Raw genomic sequence first — 19,830 nt, 5'->3', positions numbered from 1 at the left:
TTATAAAACGCAAATGTTGATATCAAAGTATCAATAATTTGCAAAGCATATGAAGTTGATGAACCAAATACATCAAATGTGAATAAATTTACAGTGTTATTTCTGAAATTTTCTCAATTCAACAAAACACTGTGTGTAAATTGAAAGAAAACGGAGTAAAAGAAGAGGGACGAAAGATACCAAAGGGACAGTCAAACTCATAAATCTAAAACAAACTGACAACGCCATGGCTAAAAATGAAAAAAGACAAACAGAAAAACAATAGTAAACATGACACAACATAGAAAACTAAAGAATAAACAACACGAACCCCACCAAAAACTAGGGGTGATCTCAGGTGCTCCGGAAGGGAATGTGAATCACAGACAACTTTTTACCATTTATAATTAACCAGACAACATTTATATATAAAAGCTTTTACATTAAAATAAATTACAACATGACATTAAAGATATAAACATAGTGTACTTACAATTAAACCACCAAGAAAAGGTGACAATACCATAGAAACATCATATACAGCACCAGCCAATATGGAGGATGTTCTCTTACTGAAGTCATATTTATCTTTATACTTTTCAAAAATAAAATCACTGAAAAGGAGGTTACATGTTTAATTTAATCCTAAATTAATTTATGCAAAAGCATGAGGTAAAGAATAGATTCACTTTATTGCTTGAACATTTTCATTGGGAATTATAACACTGTTTTTTCATATTTTAATATATTGGAGAAAAACATTGCTTGTGTAAGTATGTTGGCAAAAGGACTCTATTAATATTTCTGCTGACTGACAATAATTATTTTGATAATTATTTTTTTGGTTTTTCAAATATTTTTGTATCTGGAAGACTATAGACTATAGCAAAGTTGACATTATTTTTAACCAATTAACATGAATTATTCCGTCTACAACATTTAGATATATACTATACCTTGCATCTGCAACAAAAGGGAAAACTCCATTATAGAAGAACATAATGGTCAATGCCAACAACCAGTATGACATGGAGAAATACTTTATGTCTGTTACTTTCTATAATGTAGAACAACAAATCAATTATGTAAATAACTCTACAGTCAATTGTAAAACACAACAATTGCACGAAAGGATTTTTCCTTCCCTTGTTGACAATCTGAAGTATATACTTTTACCAAAGTAATACCAGAGTTTTACAAAATGTCTAACTGCAGTATTGAAACTTTAAATATAAACCACTCAGTAACTACTAAGTGCCAATCTGCCTACGAATCAGGCAGTGGTAAAAACATTACAAACATAAACCAACTAAAATTGACAATAATTTATGTTTAAAATTAATAATGCACAAATAACAGGCTATTATTTGAACTTGGAATTATTTTTAATTATGGAATTCGCATAATTTCTTGTGTTTAAATTTTTTTATAAATTCCATGTTTATTTTGTATTATGATCTTTTGAGCGGTTAATAACACTTTCCATACAATGTATTTTGGTTAGATAGTGTTGTGCGCGGCACAGTACATTCTATTGAAAATATACTATTTTCTTTGTAATAGAAAGTGTTGTGCACAGCACAGAATATTTCAGTACAAAATAATCATGGAATTTATTAAAAATTTCAATAACAAGAAATCAAACAAATTCCATAGTTAAAAATAATTCCAAGTTCAAATAATAGACTGTTAAATGTAACATTTGTTTCCTTTACCTATTCTGGTACTTCAAGATATAATTTGGTTGAAATGCAATAAAAGTAAAAAATTAAGGGGAGATAACTCCGTAAATTGCTACCAATCTAACCAAAATTTATCTAGGTATTTCTCTAATTATAATTACCAGACACAAAGATAAAAGACCTACCATTTCTAACTCGATTTGAGGGTAAGTTTTTTCGATTTTTTTTCTTCAAAATTGCCTGATTCTTACAAAGACTTGTACTTTTAAAACTTTAAGCTAACTAATCTGTTGTAATAACATATACCGTATTTTTTTTTTTATTACTTTGAAAAGATAAGAGAACTACTTCAAAACTAAATGGACAAATGCTCTAAATCAAAGGTGATGAAAGTATTTTTCAAAATGTGTACTTAATGGGAGGCTTTGGTGACAGCAAACTAGTTTAACCCTGCCACATTCTGCATGTGCCTGTCCCACAGGGAGAGATCATAGTTCATTGGTTGGAATTTTTTGCTGTATAACATTTTTGTTTTTCCTTCATTATTTTGAAAATAAATCAAGTTGTTAGTTCTCTCCTTTGAATTTAAGAGTATTGTTTCAAAATTTCAAGAGTATGTGTCAACTGACCCAAACTCATTAAATAGCATTTTGTCTTCAGATGTGAACATTCAAATGAAAACGATATCAAAAACATAACATATGACAACAGAAATGTGTAGTCATATAAAGAGTATAAAATTTTTAAAATATAGTTTATTTGATTTGCCTGTGTTATTGGGATGCCGACAATTGATGTTAAATCTACATCATCTTCATGTGGACTGCATGAGTTAATTAGCTATGTCATGTGTACTTACTAGTTTTTTAGATTCTGTTTGAAGGTTTTGTTCATCTCCAAGTTGTCTTACTCCATATATATCCATAAAACTTACAATAAAGGATGAAATGAATCCCAAACCACATAAGATTGCACCTACAAAAAGAATGCATTACTGTTGTTGAAACAATAATATTTAGAAATAAGACAGATATGCATTTTTACAATACATGTACTATGGTAACTTATAAATATTACAATAAATAACATTTTCATAATATAGTGCAAACGAAATTCAAATCTTCATATGAGATATTCAATTTTGATGAAATTTACATAATTTTACAGTTATAATCTCCCAATATTTATGTTTTAACAGTTATCCTATAAAATCTTACCATTGAACACATTGGACTAGTAGTTAGACATTCAGGATATTGAAAATAACTTCATAATTTTTGAGTGAGAAAATTTTGTTAAATCACATTTTAACAATTAATAGATGGTAACTTACTATACTACTTCATGTATAATGGAAATGTTTAAAAAAGCCTTTAAAATTTACAGATTATAATCATATACCTGCCCATAAAGTCCACGTCAGTCCATAAGCATCCTCAAATATTTGTGTCATAAAGAAATTCAATACACTTCCAAGACGTGAAAAAGCCAGAGTTATTCCAAAGGCCATAGCGAGTTCCTTGTTCCTAAACCAGTATGCTGTAATTCTATTCTGAACAACTGAGAAGACATTAAGACATAATTTGTATTCAAAATATTTGAAACTTCCAAGCTAAACTTAACCAACATTAAATAACAAAACACATATAAATTTGTATATATATACTTTCAGTTAAAAGAAAAATAAATAATGTTAAATGTTCTGCCAGCCATCACAAATGCATTATACTTTATACTTAGAGTTATATTTACCCTTTTATTTTCTTATTTTCGAACTCTTTATTTTAGTATTGGTGTTTGTCAACTTATATTTTACAGCAGTAAGTTCATTAAATAATTTTAAGTATTTTAAAGTAAGTAACATCAACAGTCTGTTGACAGGGTAAAACACTTATCAATCTACATGATCTATGAAACTTACTTGTCAAAGAACCATTCCCAGATCCAAATAACAAACGACCAATTAACATTACTGGTAACATGGCTGATGTTCCTTTAAAGAATACCCCAGCAGCAAACGTAGCTGACCCCAGAACACACAGGAATGAAAATAGGAATAATCCAACTGTCAAAAAATAATTATTCATATTAGTTGAATCGTGTAACACATTTTTTTTATATCAAAACAAATCAGACTTTTAACAAAATCCTTTGTTCAAATGGTCCTGAATAATTTGTACCATAACTGACCACATGAGTGGAGGCTGTCTGAGATCAGTCTTATAAATTCAATTTAAACTAGAGGCTCTAAAGAGCCTGTGTCGCTCACCTATGTGAATATTAAACAATGGACACAGATGGATTCATGACAAAATTGTGTTTTGGTGATGGTGATGTGTTTGTAGATCTTACTTTACTAAACATTCTTGCTGCTTACAATTATCTCTATCTATAACAGTACTTTCTGTGAAAAATGTTATTGAAAATCTTCAAATTTTAAGAAAATTGTTATAAATTGACTATGAAGGGCAATAATTCCTTAGGGGGTCAATTGACTATTTTGGTCATACTGACTTATTTTTAGTTCTTACTTTGCTGGACATTATTGCTGTTTACAGTTTATCTCTATCTATAATAATATTCAAGATAATAACAAACTAGAGGCTCTAAAGAGCCTGTGTCGCTCACCTTGGTCTTGTGCATATTAAACAATGGACACGGATAAATTCATGACATAATTGTGTTTTGGTGATAGTGATGTGTTTGTAGATCTTACTTTACTGAACATTCTTGTTGCTACAATTATCTCTATCTATAATGAACTTGGCCCAGTAATTACAGTGGAAAATATTTTCTAAAAATTTACAAAAATTTATGAACTAGAGGCTCTAAAGAGCCTGTGTCGCTCACCTTGGTCTATGTGAATATTAAAGGAAGCAGATGGATTCATGACAAAATTGTGTTTTGGTGATGGTGATGTGTTTTTACATCTTACTTTACTGAACATTCTTGCTGCTTAAAATTATCTCTATCTATAATGAACTTGGCCCATTAGTTTCAGTTGAAAATGTTAGTAAAAATTTACAAATTTTATGAAAATTGTTAAAAATTGACTATAAAGAACAATAACTCCTAAGGGGGTCAATTGACCATTTCGATCATGTTAAATTATTTGTAAATCTTACTTTGGTGAACATTATTGCTGTTTACAGTTTATCTCTATCTATAATAATATTCAAGATAATAACCAAAAAGAGCAAAATTTCCTTAAAATTACTAATTCAGGGCCAGCAACCCAACAACGGGTTGTCCGATTCATCTAAAAATTTCAGAGCAGATAAATGTTGACCTGATTAACAATTTTACCCCATGTCAGATTTGCTCTAAATGCTTTGGGTTTTGAGTTATAAGCCAAAAACTGCATTTTACACCATGTTCTATTTTTAGCCATGGCGGCCATCTTGGTTGGATGGCCGGGTTACCGGACACATTTTTCAAACTACTAACCCAAAAGATCATTGTGGCCAAGTTTGGATTAATTTGGCCCAGTAGTTTCAGAGGAGAAGATTTTTGTAAAATATTACTAAGATTTATGAAAAATGGTTAAAAATTGACTATAAAGGGCAATAACTCCTAAAGGGGTCAATTGACCATTTCGGTCATGTTGACTTATTTGTAAGTCTTACTTTGGTGAACATTATTGCTGTTTATAGTTTATCTCTATCTATTATTATATTCAAGATAATAACCAAAAAGAGCAAAATTTCCTTAAAATTACTAATTCAGGGGCAGCAACCCAACAACGGGTTATCCGATTCATCTGAAAATTTCAGGGCAGATAGATCTTCACCTGTTTAACAATTCTACCCCATGTCAGATTTGCTCTAAATGCTTTGGTTTTTGAGTTATAAGCCAAAAACTGCATTTTACCCCTATGTTCTATTTTTAGCCATGGCGGCCATCTTGGATGGTTGGCCGGATCACCGGACACATTTTTTAAACTAGATACCCTAATGATGATTGTTGCCAAGTTTGGTTTAATTTGGCCCAGTAGTTTCAGAGGAGAAGATTTTTGTAAAAGTTAACGACGACGCCGGACGACGGACAACGGACGCCAAGTGATGAGAAAAGCTCACTTGGCCTTTTAGGCCAGGTGAGCTAAAAATGTTAAAAATTAACTATAAAGGGCAATAACTCCTTAAGGGGTCAATTGACTATTTTGGTCATGAAAACTTATTTGTAGATCTTATTTTGCTGAACGTTATTGCTGTATACAGTTTATCTCTATCTATAATAATATTCAAGATAATAACAAACTAGAGGGTCCAAGGACCCTGTGTCGCTCACCTTAGATTTTTGTTGACAATTGATGCATGAAAGAACAATAATAATTTTTGTTAAAGGAAATTTTAACTTTGTGAACCAAAATCTAATCTTTTTTGTGATTGAACCATTTTCAAGTTTATTATTTTCAGTTTTGAGGTTTAAAACACACTTTTCCAAGTATTGTGTTGAACTCTTATGAACATACATGTTTTAGATGGTATGATACTAAACCCCTAACAGGAAGGATTGTGCCCGATGTTCATATGATGAAATGATAATCTTTCAGTCAGTTTAATTGAAGTCTGGAGCTGGCATCGGGTGCGGGAATTTCTCGCTACATTGAAGACCTGTTGGTGACCTTCTGCTGTTGTTTTTTTATTTGGTCGGGTTGTTGTCTCTTTGACACATTCCCCATTTCCATTCTTAATTTTATTATATGTTTGTTTTATATAAACTCATCATCAATACCAGGACTACATTTTGTATATACACCAGACGCTGGTCAAGGATCATTAAGGAAACTTTAATTGATTTTGTTCAATATATATAAGTTGTTCAATTGGTTATGACAGCAAAGTTACTGATCATTATGGAGAATGACAACAGATCAACTGTATCAATCTTTTTACTGGACCCAGGATTATCATCTTATATGAGTGGTGACCTGACGCTTAAATTAAGATTAAAAATGAATAGGTATTAGTTGAATTGAACAAGGTAGACACAGAGAACTAAGTTTTTGCTAGCTTTAATAGAGACGACCTTTATAGTATTTGTTACATGTGTGAAGCTGCTATTTGATTGTCATTTTTGGGTTGTGACTCATTTTTATTTCTCTTGTTGACTGGAAGTTTTGTTCTTATCAATTTCAAAACTGAATGGGGTGGTGAAAATTAATAAAAGACATCAAATTTAATTGTTTATTATGAAAAATTTGAACACATAAAATACTTCAAATAATGCATTATAATATTCATTGTCTTATACATTTTTTTTATATGTGCATTAATTAATTAAAACAGTTCACTTATAGAACAATATTTACATTCTATAACAAAACATTTTCAAAGTCAAAATATGACAGTAAAAAGTGACATAGTGATTATATTATGATATAGTTATTGTTTCCATAACTTGACCTTCAAAATTTCTTGAAGTTAATTTGTAAGAACTTTTCAAGAAGAATATTCAACAGTTTTTTTCCAACTTAAAGAGTTTAGATTCCATATATAATTTATTTTCTCTTGAGCTTTTAACAACTATCTGTCAAAGTAATTGTCATTTGTGTTTCATTTCTATCATGGTATACTGAGTTATACCATAGTATCTCTGTTTTAAATTTATTCACTTTTTATCAGTTCTGGTGCATTTGCTATAATGCAAGATTCAAGAGTTTACGTTTATTAATTGTTGTATGATGTTATTGAAACAATCTATATAATTCTTATTAACGTCAGTAGTTAGTTTACTGAATTCACTTTACATTGGCTTATTATAAAACAGTCATTAAATGTTTTCATATTTCTTCTCTATTAAGCAAATGTTCACAAATTTCTGCTTTATTAAGCAAATGTTCACAAATTTCTGCTCTATTAAGCAAATGTTTACAAATTTCTACTCTGTTAAGCAAATGTTCACAAATTTCTGCTCTGTTAAGCATATGTTCAAAATTTCTGCTCTATTTAAGCAAATGTTCACAAATTGTTCTCTAATGGCAAATGTCACAAATTTCTGGTCTATTAAGCAAATGCTCACAAATTTCCACTTTATTAAACAAATGTTCATAAATTTCTGCTCTTTAAGCAAATTCAGAAATTTGTACTTTATTAAGCAAATGTTAACAAATTCTTCTCTGATGGCAAATGTCACAAATTTGTGCTCTATTAACGAAATGTTCACAAATTTCTGCTCTATTAAGCAAATATTCACAAATTTCTGCTCTATTAAGGAAATGTTCACAAATTTCTGCTCTATTAAGGAAATGTTCACAAATTTGTGCTGTATTGACAAATGTTCACAAATTTCTGCTCTATTAAGCAAATGTCACAAATTTCTGCTCTATTAAGCAAATGTTCACAAATTCTTCTCTATTAAGCAAATGTTCACAATTTTTTTCTCTATGAAGCAAATGTTTACATGAATTGTTCATTAGTTTCAGTTTTATAAATGACTTCTACATATTTAGTCAATGTATAAGCAAAAATGCAACCTCATAGTTAAGTAGAATGACAAATTAATACCATATTTGATTTTTTTTCTCAACATTTAACCCTTTGCATAAATTAATGATTTACACATTTTGATTAACCTGTACTTAGAATAAGACATAACTGAAATCATAAAAAAACAAAAATATTGGATTTATGGATTGGTTCTTAATTTGGAGAACTTCAAGTAAATTATATTATAATAAAATATGTGGTATTTGTACAGAAACTGATTTATTATGTCTGATATGAACTTGAGAGCATTTCTTAAACAGAAAAGCAATGAATATTGGATGAGATAAATATACAGATTAATTTGGCATTACAAAAAGTAAACTGTACATAATTAATATGATAAATGTTTAGTATATCATATATGTACAGTGAACTCAAGTATTGTAAATTGTATCAAGTTATCTATATGAAAAATTACAATGAATATATGTACATAACAGAAAGGATTTCAACATTAAAACATTTTGATTATTTAATCATAGTTCACCAAACAGCCAATTAAATTTAATCATTTTGTAAGAAGAGAAATGAGGCATGGAACTTGTGGTCTTCAAAACTCCCTTTTTACATCTAAATTAAAGCAATGGCTTTTGATTGTATTCAAAAACAAATATTTCAAGAATTATATATATATATATACATTTATAACAAGTAAATATCAGGAGTGTTCTTAGGCGAAGTGCACACAACTCTCCACTGATACAATGATCATTCAGGTAGTAAAATTTGATGTCTCCAATCATTACTAATTTGAAATGAATGGAATTCTACTTTTCTTCCATAGCAAAATGGTTGACCAATCACCAATGGCCTTTCTGCTTTATGGAAGTCAAAGCAACACAGTTTCAAATTTCTCCACCTCTGCTACCGTCAATCCAATGTACCTATAAAGAAGAAAGCTTTGTAAAGAAGCTTTCTTCTAAACAGGTAAAACTGGATATCAGGAGTCTTGAAGCCAACTCATTTCTATTCCTACTTATAAAAAGGCAAATCTGTTGGAGTGGAAACCCATTTTCCTTTAAAACCACTCGTTCACATTTGAGGTTGCATTTTCAGCAACCGCAAATGTGTCATGTTTTTCAGCGGGTTTGATTTTTGTGGTTTCAAACAAAGCTTGTTTTGGCATATAAAATAATTATAACACTGAATCATTGTGTTTCAATGGCTACATATATAACTTTATGATCTGACCAATAGGAATCAAGAACATCTGTTTCAAAATTTACCTTACTATCAAAATTTAGGAAAATTAAGTCCAACAATGTACCATACGATGTAGTAGGTTTAGACACAATTTGTGAACAGCAAAATGAATCTATCATGAACTTTAAAAAAGAAGTGTTCCCAGTGTTTAAATCAATATTAAAGTCTCCCATTATGATAATTTTTGGATGTTTTAAATACACGTCAGGAAGAAGGTTTGCAAGGAAAGTATCTTTTAGTTGTTGCAATTTGCAGTTTGGTGCTTTGTAAACAAAGACAACCTGAAAAAGACCTTTGCTGGGTGATATTATGTCTGCTATTACAAACTCTAAAGATGGAGTTGAGAAAGTTACTGTATTGTGAAGAATACATTCCTTTTGATAATATAATACCAATCCATGAGGTGGTCTTGTATTAAAGTTTGTTTGCTTTTGGTCTAATCGAACTGGTGGTTCAAAACCAGGTATGAGAAAATCATCATTTTCATCTGTTGAAATAAGTCTTGATTCAGCAATACCAATAACATCAGCATCCAAGATGTTAGGGTCTGATTTAAGATCATTAAAATGAGCATGCAATGACCTTGTGTTGTGAAAAACTACTTTAAAATAGTTACTTGATAAGTTATACAATGGCTTAAAGCACAACTGTAGAGTTGCATCTGTCCTTAGTCTGTGTAATTCTTGTCGAACACAATCTGCTACAGCTATTGCTTCTTGATTGAGATCTAATATCTGTAATCCAGTTAAAGATGTTACTCTGCTTAAGGCAACATAGTGAATATGTGGTATTTTCCCTTTACGTTTTGATTTCAGACTAACAACAACCTCATGTAATGTATCTCCTTGTGATTTATGAATTGTTTTTCCAGCTGCTGGGCGAAGAGGAAACTGAATTCTTTCAAATGTCTTATATCTATAAGTAAATGATCTTTTAATGTCAAACATTGGAGTCCAGGTTTTTTCAATATCTTTTCCGTACAAGTGTGAATATTTTTTTCTATTGTTAGCACCTATTCTGGCATCTTCAAACTTAACCCATATGATACTTGGTCTTAAAGATGTAGTTTTGCACTCAATCAATTTAAGTTCACAAGTTGAACCATTTGTAAGACCATCAGTGACTTCAATATTAGCTGTAAGATCATATTTCATCCCAATTGCTAGTACTACTTCTTTTGCAAGATTGGCTGTATCAGACTGTTTTTCTGGTAAAGAACTAAGTAATTTTGTTTTTACAGATGCTGGCAAATCCCCACAAACTGTGTCAACTGCTTTAACTTTAACCTTTTGAGAGCTTAATTTAGATATGTATAGCAAATTAAAATTATCCACCAAAGCATTTTCAACAAACAAATGTGTAGCATTAGTTCTGTATGTTGGATCACTGATTGAAACAGTTCTGGTACTTAAAACTGCAAAATCATTTTCAGTCAGCTGATTTTGTCTCAACCTATTTAGTAATAGAGCAAATTCTAAATCATCTTTTTGTCTCATTATTTCAGTAAGTTCATGAAAAGAAAATAATAATTTCCAGTAATTAGGGGCTAATGCTGTTAATCCTTTGCTAAGATCATTGAAAATCCAGCTGTCAAATACAGGCTGAAGTTGGAAAAAGTCACCAATAGCTATGATACTGACGCCACCAAATGAACAGTTGCTTCCCTTGATTTTTTTCAGCCTTCTCTCCAGTAAAGAGAACATTTTGTTTCCAACCATTGAGATTTCATCAATCAAAATCAGAGACAAATTTCTGTATTTCATTCTGAGTGTATTGAGAACATCACATGACAGTGACTGGTCAAGTCCTTTATTTGGTTGTATCTGGAAAGCATTGTGAATGGTCAGACCATTTATATTGTAAGCTGCCTTTCCAGTAGGAGCACAAAGAAGAATTCTTATATCGTCAGGGTCCTCACCTTCAATAGAACATAAGTGTCTGTGTAAAGCTTGAAATATTGCTCTGACAACTACAGATTTTCCACATCCTGCTCCACCTGTCAAAAATGTATAAAATGGTTCATGTTTTGTTTTAACCCATGTGACAACATGTTGGAAAAATTCCCACTGCTTTTTATTCAAGGATCTTATTAATCCAAAATAATCACTCTCATTTATTCTGTTGGCATGATTTGTCAATTCTACTGTTCTTGCTTCTATTCCAACTTCACGGGACATATCATACAGTCTATGTTCTGTTGGTCTATCTGGATTGAAATGAACATACTGTTCAGATTCTGTTGGGCCTATTTCAGCATCTTCCATTTCTACTTGTTGTGTGGCAGGTGCTATTTGATCATTCTCATTACATTCATTTTCTGCCTCTTCTATAGCTTTTTCTAGATCTATTACTTTACCCTCATATTGCTTGGCTTTTTTTTCTAATAGTCTTGCAACAGTCAAGTACATTTTTTCAAATGTTTCATGTCCACATTGCAAATCTGAAAGTTCATTTCTCCATGGATAAAATAACATTAAGCGTTCTCTGTAGAAGTTTTCAGAGTCAGTCTTGTAATTGTATTTAACATATCTTATAACCTTAGGTGTTTTTCTTTGGTATATTCTGATACCATTCTTCAGAGTTAAGTCAATTTTGTTATTGGTTTCTTCTATAACATCTGTATTTGCCTCTTCATTTTCACTTTCAGATCCATTGTCCTGCTGTTCTGATTCATGATCTGAGGACTCTGAAGTTTTAGGATACTGAAATTCAAGTTCAGATACATAGTCGGCTAGACACCAATTCTCCAGTTGTTTTGGTCTACGCGAGTATCTTTTAATATCATTGTCTGATTCTATTTCAGTAGAGTCTGGGCCTAGTTTTTCTAGGGCTGATGATTGCTTTAGAAGGAAAGTTCTTTTGTGACGTGGAGATGTGTTAATGAATACAACTTGTCTTGTAGCTTTTGTTAAAGGCATCTGTAGTGTTAAGTAGGTTGCTTCTTGTGCGCTTGTTTCAACAGAATTTGAAAAGTAATTCCCAATGTGTCTTACTTGATGCTTCAAGTCTAAATTTCCCTGTCGTGCTTCTTTTGCTGCTTGGTCTAGTAGTGCACTCATACCTTTTTGTGATTTACTTATGTATGAAACAATATACACTGCACATGCAAATGCATCTAAAACAAACTGTAAATCATGATTTGCTTTCCAGGCTACCAACACAGTTTTCATGTAACCATTAACACGGACTTCAGATGGTTTTCGTTTGAGAAAAACTTTTGGACCACTCAAGTTGCTTCTAATGGCCTTAATGTAATTTTCATCATTCATTTGTAACACATCATTTAAAAACATGTCATATGTCATCTGGTCTATATCTTCAGAATTGTGAAGTGAATTAATTTCGTTTTGTATTTCTTTATATATAGCCTTGTGTTTTTCTATGTCATCATTTTCTCCCAAAGGTTCTAAAATAACTGTTGCTTTCATAGGTGGAAGGGGGAAACCAAAACGACAAATTGGGTGACCTTTTTTTCTGCACGTTTTTGAATGTTTATGAACTTGCAAATTGACTAAACTGTCATTTTCTAAAAGTGAACAGGAGACATATTTATCAATAAATGCTACAACATCTTCATTTGAATCACTTTCATATACTGGTGCATTTTCAATCCATATTAAGATATGAATATGTGGTGAACCTCTCTGTTGAAATTCAACCCTATAAAAAAAATCTGTCAATTTTCCAATAGGATCATGATCACTTTTCAACACCAAGTTGATAAACTGTTGAACACGATAATCAAAATATCTAGAGCATGTCACAGGGTCTTTCTGAACAAGTTTAGATTTCTGATTCCAATCCATTTCTTCCAATTCTTTGTCAGTATACTCTTTTCCATCATTTAATTTACCTAGAATTCGTAGCAAATCTTTCCAGTTAGTGTCTGCAGATGAAAGAGAGCCAAACCATGTTGGAAGACCCAACTGTCTAATCATTGCAAACAAATCTTTTTTCCTCTTTTCAAGATATACTGGAGAATTTCTTAAACTTCTAAAGATATAATAACCTTCATCCAATCTTACAAGATCATTCACAGTGTTAGGATTCAGTACATCTTTTGCTGTCCATTGTTTTCCTTCTGATTGACACCTTCTCAGAGCAAGATTGACCTTATCACTTATGTTTTTTAACTGAATTTTCTTTAACTTAAAAAAAATGTTTGGTACAGACTGTGCTACTCTCCTATCCATGGACCTTAGTTCCCATTTAACAATATCAGTATAGTGTACAGAAACAGACCTTTCTTTGTTATCTGGTCTCCTTTGACCACAAAATATAGTTGGAAAAGATAAGTACTCTGCATCAGGATCACTGTAGAGACTAATTGGTCGTTGACCTTCACCAGGAGCAAAAGTTAAACCTGCATCACATAGCGGATTGTCGTCTGGAATGTGATCTAACAGTGTATCTGTGTTTCCAACATGCGTTTCACTTTCATCTACTTCACTGAAATGATCGGAATCATCGTCTGAATCATTTTCATCTTGGTCATCCTCTTGTTCTGTACTATTGTTTTCATTTTGTGTTTCTTCTTCATTTATTTTTGCTATTTCGGTAATCCAATCATTATTTATTTCAATCCCAGAAGACTTGTACAAGTCACTTGTTCTCATTAAATAATGTAGTGCACAAATGACAGCAAATGGTCTGACATTTTCACTAAAATCACATTTTTTGAATTCAAGCTTTTTCTTCAATTTAACTGATATTGTACCTGATTTCTCTATTGTATGTGGAAGAGAATTTATTGTAGGTTGAACTTCAACAGGCACATTTACAACATTGCCTTTAACTGATAACTGTCCACCTCTAGGCAACTGTCGAATCTGCATAAAAGGAATTCTTAATGATAAAAGTCTCTCTTCTAAAGGATACAAATTTAATTCTTTTGGTTTTTGAGGAAATCCCATTTTATTTGCTATTGCAAAACGAGGTATTTTTCGTCTTTTAATTGCATTTAGACAAGTGTGACATATCCATTCTATGTCTTGTACAGATTTAAAATTAGTAAAGCAATGAGTCATGTTAGCAGGAGTGTTAGTTTTGACAGTTTTAGAATTTACTACAGAATCACAGAACCAAGTTTGATGACATGAAGTACATATATATGTAGGACCTTGATTTATTTTTGTTTTAAAATTTTTTATGCAAGCATCAAGGGTTATACCCTGAGTTTTTTTCTTTTTCAGGTCTTTTTCATGATCTGTAAAATCAATGTTTTTTCTTTTAGTACTTTTGACTGTCTTTTCATAACATCTGTCTATATCTAGGTTTTTCTGTCTAGAATTTTGTTTCTTCAAACGCTCATTTTCTAAATTTTCTGGATTTGACCTATATTCTTTTTTTCTGTGGAAGTCTCGTTCAGACTCATGTTTTCTGTAGTCTTCATCTTGTCTGGCAATTTTTTTCTTTTCTGTTTCGTTTCTTTTGAAATCTTCATTCTTTCTAGCCTGTCTTTTAGAAGCAAGTTCTCTTTGTCTTTCCATCTGTCTTATATCAGAATTATCTCTTTGAGACTTCTTACTTTCTGCTTCAGCCCTTTTATAATTTTCATCCTTTCTAGCCTCTCTTTTAGAAGCAAGTTCTCTTTGTCTTTCCATCTGTCTTATATCAGAATTATCTCTTTGAGACTTCTTACTTTCTGCTTCAGCCCTTTTATAATTTTCATCCTTTCTAGCCTCTCTTTTAGAAGCAAGTTCTCTTTGTCTTTCCATCTGTCTTATATCAGAATTATCTCTTTGAGACTTCTTACTTTCTGCTTCAGCCCTTTTATAATTTTCATTCTTTCTAGCCTCTCTTTTAGAAGCAAGTTCTCTTTGTCTTTCCATCTGTCTTATATCAGAATTATCTCTTTGAGACTTCTTACGTTCCGCTTCAGCCCTTCTATAATTTTCATCCTTTCTAACTTTTCTCTTGGCAGCAAGTTCTCTTTTATTGAAATCTTCATTCTTTCTAGTCTCTCTTTTAGCAGCCAGTTCTCTTTTTCTGAAATCTTCATTCTTTCTAGTCTCTCTTTTAGCAGCCAGTTCTGTTTTTTTGAAACCTTCATTCTTTCTAGTCTCTCTTTTAGAAGAAAGTTCTTTTTCCTTGAATTTTTTATTTTTTCTTCTATTTTGCATGTAGTTTTTCATATATACAAATTTGGGCACTTTTATATACTGGTTGGAATCTTTTTTTTGGTTTGTGTTCCTTAGTTTCTGATCATCAAAATAATTTTTCATCTGCTTGGTCACATCTTTGTCAGTATCTTTACTACTGATACATACAGGTAAAATTTCAAATTGAGAGTCTAAATCAATTTGTAAACTTGTGTAAAAAGCATACAAGTAACTGACGAGGTCATGCAAATCAGCAAATCCAATCAAAATACTTTTGCCGGAGGAATCTAATGGATTATTCAGTGTACATTCTGAATGAGAATGAGTGTCAAAAAAATAGTATGTATGATTAAAATAATAAACTGCCGAACATATGGCTCCAATCATTATAAGAAATTTGTTAGACTGCTTTATACAATTTTGAATTGCTTCTTGTAATGTTAGAAATCCAGTCAACTCTTGGTACTGTAAAGCTAGACCAAACAGAATATTTTGTTTGTTAATTATAAAAGTCCCTTCAGGAATTTCTATTTTGATGGGAATTTCATCAAAATTTAAAAGCATATTTTTAAATAATCCCTGTGTAGTTAATTCTTGAACATGCTTCCTGTAAATATCATCACCTTTATTCAAAATGTAATCCAGGTTCAGTGTGTTTGAATCAAAATTTGATGTAGAAAGTGACAAGAAAACTATGCAATTACAAGTACATTGGTTTCCCCTGCTTTGATCAGCAAATTTTGTGGCATATTGGTCAAAAGTTCCAAATTTCAGAAATGTTGCATTAAAAGAATTGGAATAATCAGATATTTCTTTTAAATTACTTTTAGATTGTTCATTTTGGTCTTGCAACAGATCAGTTTGGATATTACTATGAGAATCTTTTCTTGCATAACTATTGTTTGATTCATTTGACAGAATATCTGTTTGTATTTGACAAGTTTCTTTTGCACAGTTATTGTTACTGTTTTCATTCAATTCTTTTGCACAGTTATTGTTACTGTTTTCATTTAATTCTTTTGCACAGTTATTGTTACTGTTTTCATTTAATTCTTTTGCACAGTTATTGTTACTGTTTTCATTTAATTCTTTTGCACAGTTATTGTTACTGTTTTCATTTAATTCTTTTGCACAGTTATTGTTACTGTTTTCATTCAATTTTTTTGCACAGTTATTGTTACTGTTTTGATTCAAATCAGATAGTTCATGTTCATTTATTTCAAATTTATTCAATTCAAGTATATTCAGTTCAGATATTTCAAGTTTATTCAATTCAGATATTTCAAGTATATTCAGTTCAGATATTTCAAGTTTATTCAATTCAGATATTTCAAGTATATTCAGTTCAGATATTTCAAGTGTTTTCAATTCAGATTGTTCAAGTAGTTTCAAGTTACTGTTGTTTATATTTGAGTAGAGGTCAGTATCCCCCATATTATTTGAGTTACTGTTGTTTATATTTGAGTGGAGGTCAGTATCCCCCATGTTATTTGAGTTACTGTTGTTTATAATTGTGTGGAGGTCAGTATCCCCCATGTTATTTGAGTTACTGTTGCTGAGGGTGTCAGTATCCCCTATGTCAAGGTCGAACTCTGTACTGTTAATGGGGCCAGTATCCCCAGTCAAGTCTGTCAGTCTCTGTTTCTTTGGGTTTTTCACACCACGTTTAGCCTCAGCTGCCTTCCAATTTTTTCTTCTTGGCATCTTTAAAAATCTATAAATACATATGCAAACAATGTACAATAACAAGGACAAAATGTTATAAATGCATAGTGTGATACAAGAAAGGCTAGATGAACAATTATATAATGAGAGCTAATATAATTGGGGTAGACATAGTACCTTTATATATCATGAATATAATATGTGTTTTCTGCCATAGAGTTGTCACTTGTTCAGACATATTTATAGCTATATCTATATATGTGTCTAGAATACTTTATGCTTCACGTATTTGAATAAATAATACATCAAAGTGCAATTATAGTTTCTAAACATGTAGCCTTTGATAAACTAAGGAAAAATTATGTTGTCCTTTTAATCATGATTTCAGAATTTCATGATTTCAACAACTTATCAAAGTCCAAAGCCCATAATTTCTGCAATTATTAGCAGGGCGGAACAAAAGTTAAACTTAATCTGTAACTCATCATGGTTAACTCAATCATACCACATCTTCTTTTTTTATATCACATACTAAAAATCAGCCAAACATCTAAAGGCATTTAGAAAACAAGAATGTGTTCATACTACATGGATGACTCACACACACTATAATTTTCTATGTTCAGTGGATCATAAAATTGGGGTCAAACTTTTAATTTGGATTTAAAATTAGAAAGATCATATCATAGGGAACATGTGTACTAAGTTTTAAGTAGATGTGACTTTAACTTCATCAAAAACTACCTTGACCAAAAACTTTAACCTGAACTTTGCACTCTCATTTTCTATATTCAGTGGACCATGAAATTGGGCTCAAAACTATAATTTGGCATTAAAATTAGAAAGATCATATCATGGGGAACTTGTGTAGTGTTCGGTAAACAGGAAGTTGTCAAGTGATCAATCTGAAAACGCATCACACGGTAAAGCTGACTTAGATAAACCCTGAAACCAAATTTCAGAAATCCTTGTATTGTAGTTCCTGAGAAAAATGTGACGAAAGTTTCATGGGATGGACTGACTGACAGACAGACGAACTGACGGACGGACAGACAGAGGTAAAACAGTATACCCCCCCTTTTTTAAAGCGGGGGTATAATTATGACACCTGTTGTGCCTGTTGATTAGGGTAGGGTCTTAAACTTGTCATTATATGTCCCCATGTAAAATTAAACATTCATTTGAATGGACCAGAAAAAAATAAAATGGAAACCAATAATTGGGATATTGACCTGATTTATGATCCTGATATCTGAGGAAAATCAAGATGATAGTAGGCGAGTCTGATAACAGAAGTTCCAATAAACAAAACTCAAATGGTTAGAATATTTTTAATGAATTTAATATTTCCATTGAAAACTGGTTTTTAGCTTCATCCTTCTCTTTTAAGGAAGCTGGCTTGTCATGTTTTGGATATATTGTCAGATTTTCGGAATCCTCTGGTTTTATCCATTTGAATGCCTTGAAAAAAAATGCCCGGTAACCCCCATTTTTCTTTTTGTAAATCTTTTACATGTATAATGATAAGCCATCTGGAAAAGTCTTATAAATTTTAAATTACTTTTTTATAGTTTTTGAGAACTTATCAATGATAAAGCTATGAAAAGTCAAGAGACAATAGTTTCCCGCCAAAATTTCAATGGCTAATATTTTGAAAACAAGCACGGTGACCTATATATTTTTTTTGCTCTTTGAATTCCTTTATTAATCCCCTTTCAATATAAACTAGTGTTTTGAAAAGTTAATTACTTTGAAACTGAGAAGCGAACTCCCTTAAGTCTTTAACTAGAATATGTTTTCACGACAACATCATAATTTGAGAACATGTAAAATATTGAGATTAAAATTTATAAGGGTTTGCAAATTAAGATACATTTAGTTGTATGCTACTATATTTCCAACTGCACAACGCATTAAAATAAATATTAACAGCAAAATAATGTGTTAACTATTTTCATGAGGTAATATCAATTCATTTGCTGTCATTTATAAATCTGTATAATTTCTTCCCTTTCATCAGGTTGGGAACAAACCCTCTATATGGTGAGTATTCCTGTATAGAGAGATAATCCTTTTAAAGAGGCATACAATTATCCATATAGAGTGGTATTTTTGTTTAGATTGGATTTATAACAAATTAGGGCAGAATGTCATCACCACCGTATGAGGACTTGTGATTATTGGTTCCCAACCTGTTCATCGTTATCTAGCTTCTTTCATTCTAAATTTACAATGCTAGCTAATCAAATTTTTCATTTGACTATGTTGCTCATATTTATCTATATTATATCTGAAAATACAAAGCAGTTTATGTGTCCCTATTATAGTTTAAAACTTGGGCAAACTCATACCTTCAACCGACCTTGACCGGAAAGGAGAAATTCAGACTTTTCATTGAAGAATTTCATTTTGCTATATCTTATTACCACAAAAAAAAAATTAAAACAACAAAGTCCAATAAATATGATGACTGGAACCAATGACACTGAAAAGTTTAAACATGGGTCTTTATTCTAAGAATGTGAACCTCCCAACGAGAGTACAATAATCTCCTGTTTAAGGGTCTCCTCCTGTTAAGGAGTAAAAATCATCTGCTCTGTATGAAATATTTCATGAATGAAAATTTTCAGCTGCTATTTTTGATAATTTCTTACTATTGTATTTAATTTTACCTGCAAATCAAAGAAGATGTATAATTATATGGCTTTAATT

The 19,830-nt window shown here is 31.2% G+C and overlaps 1 protein-coding gene across 1 annotated transcript in view; it reads right to left on the bottom strand.

The window, feature by feature from the left end:
* Nucleotides 1-19,830, bottom strand: part of LOC143043137 (lysosomal dipeptide transporter MFSD1-like) — a 39,692-nt gene that overhangs the window by 7,666 nt on the left and 12,196 nt on the right. Inside the window, exons 5-9 of the mRNA XM_076215584.1 lie at nt 3,583-3,726; nt 3,063-3,221; nt 2,521-2,636; nt 936-1,036; nt 473-593 (exon numbers count right to left, since the gene is read on the bottom strand). Coding sequence (XP_076071699.1) covers nt 473-593; nt 936-1,036; nt 2,521-2,636; nt 3,063-3,221; nt 3,583-3,726 — 641 coding nt within the window. The remainder of the gene's footprint in view (nt 1-472; nt 594-935; nt 1,037-2,520; nt 2,637-3,062; nt 3,222-3,582; nt 3,727-19,830) is intronic.

Source organism: Mytilus galloprovincialis, chromosome 1 (assembly GCF_965363235.1).
Source record: "Mytilus galloprovincialis chromosome 1, xbMytGall1.hap1.1, whole genome shotgun sequence".
NCBI classification, from domain to species: Eukaryota; Metazoa; Mollusca; class Bivalvia; order Mytilida; family Mytilidae; genus Mytilus; species Mytilus galloprovincialis.
The sequence above is the reverse complement of the archived record's forward strand: the minus strand, read 5'-3'. Positions and strand labels throughout refer to the sequence as shown.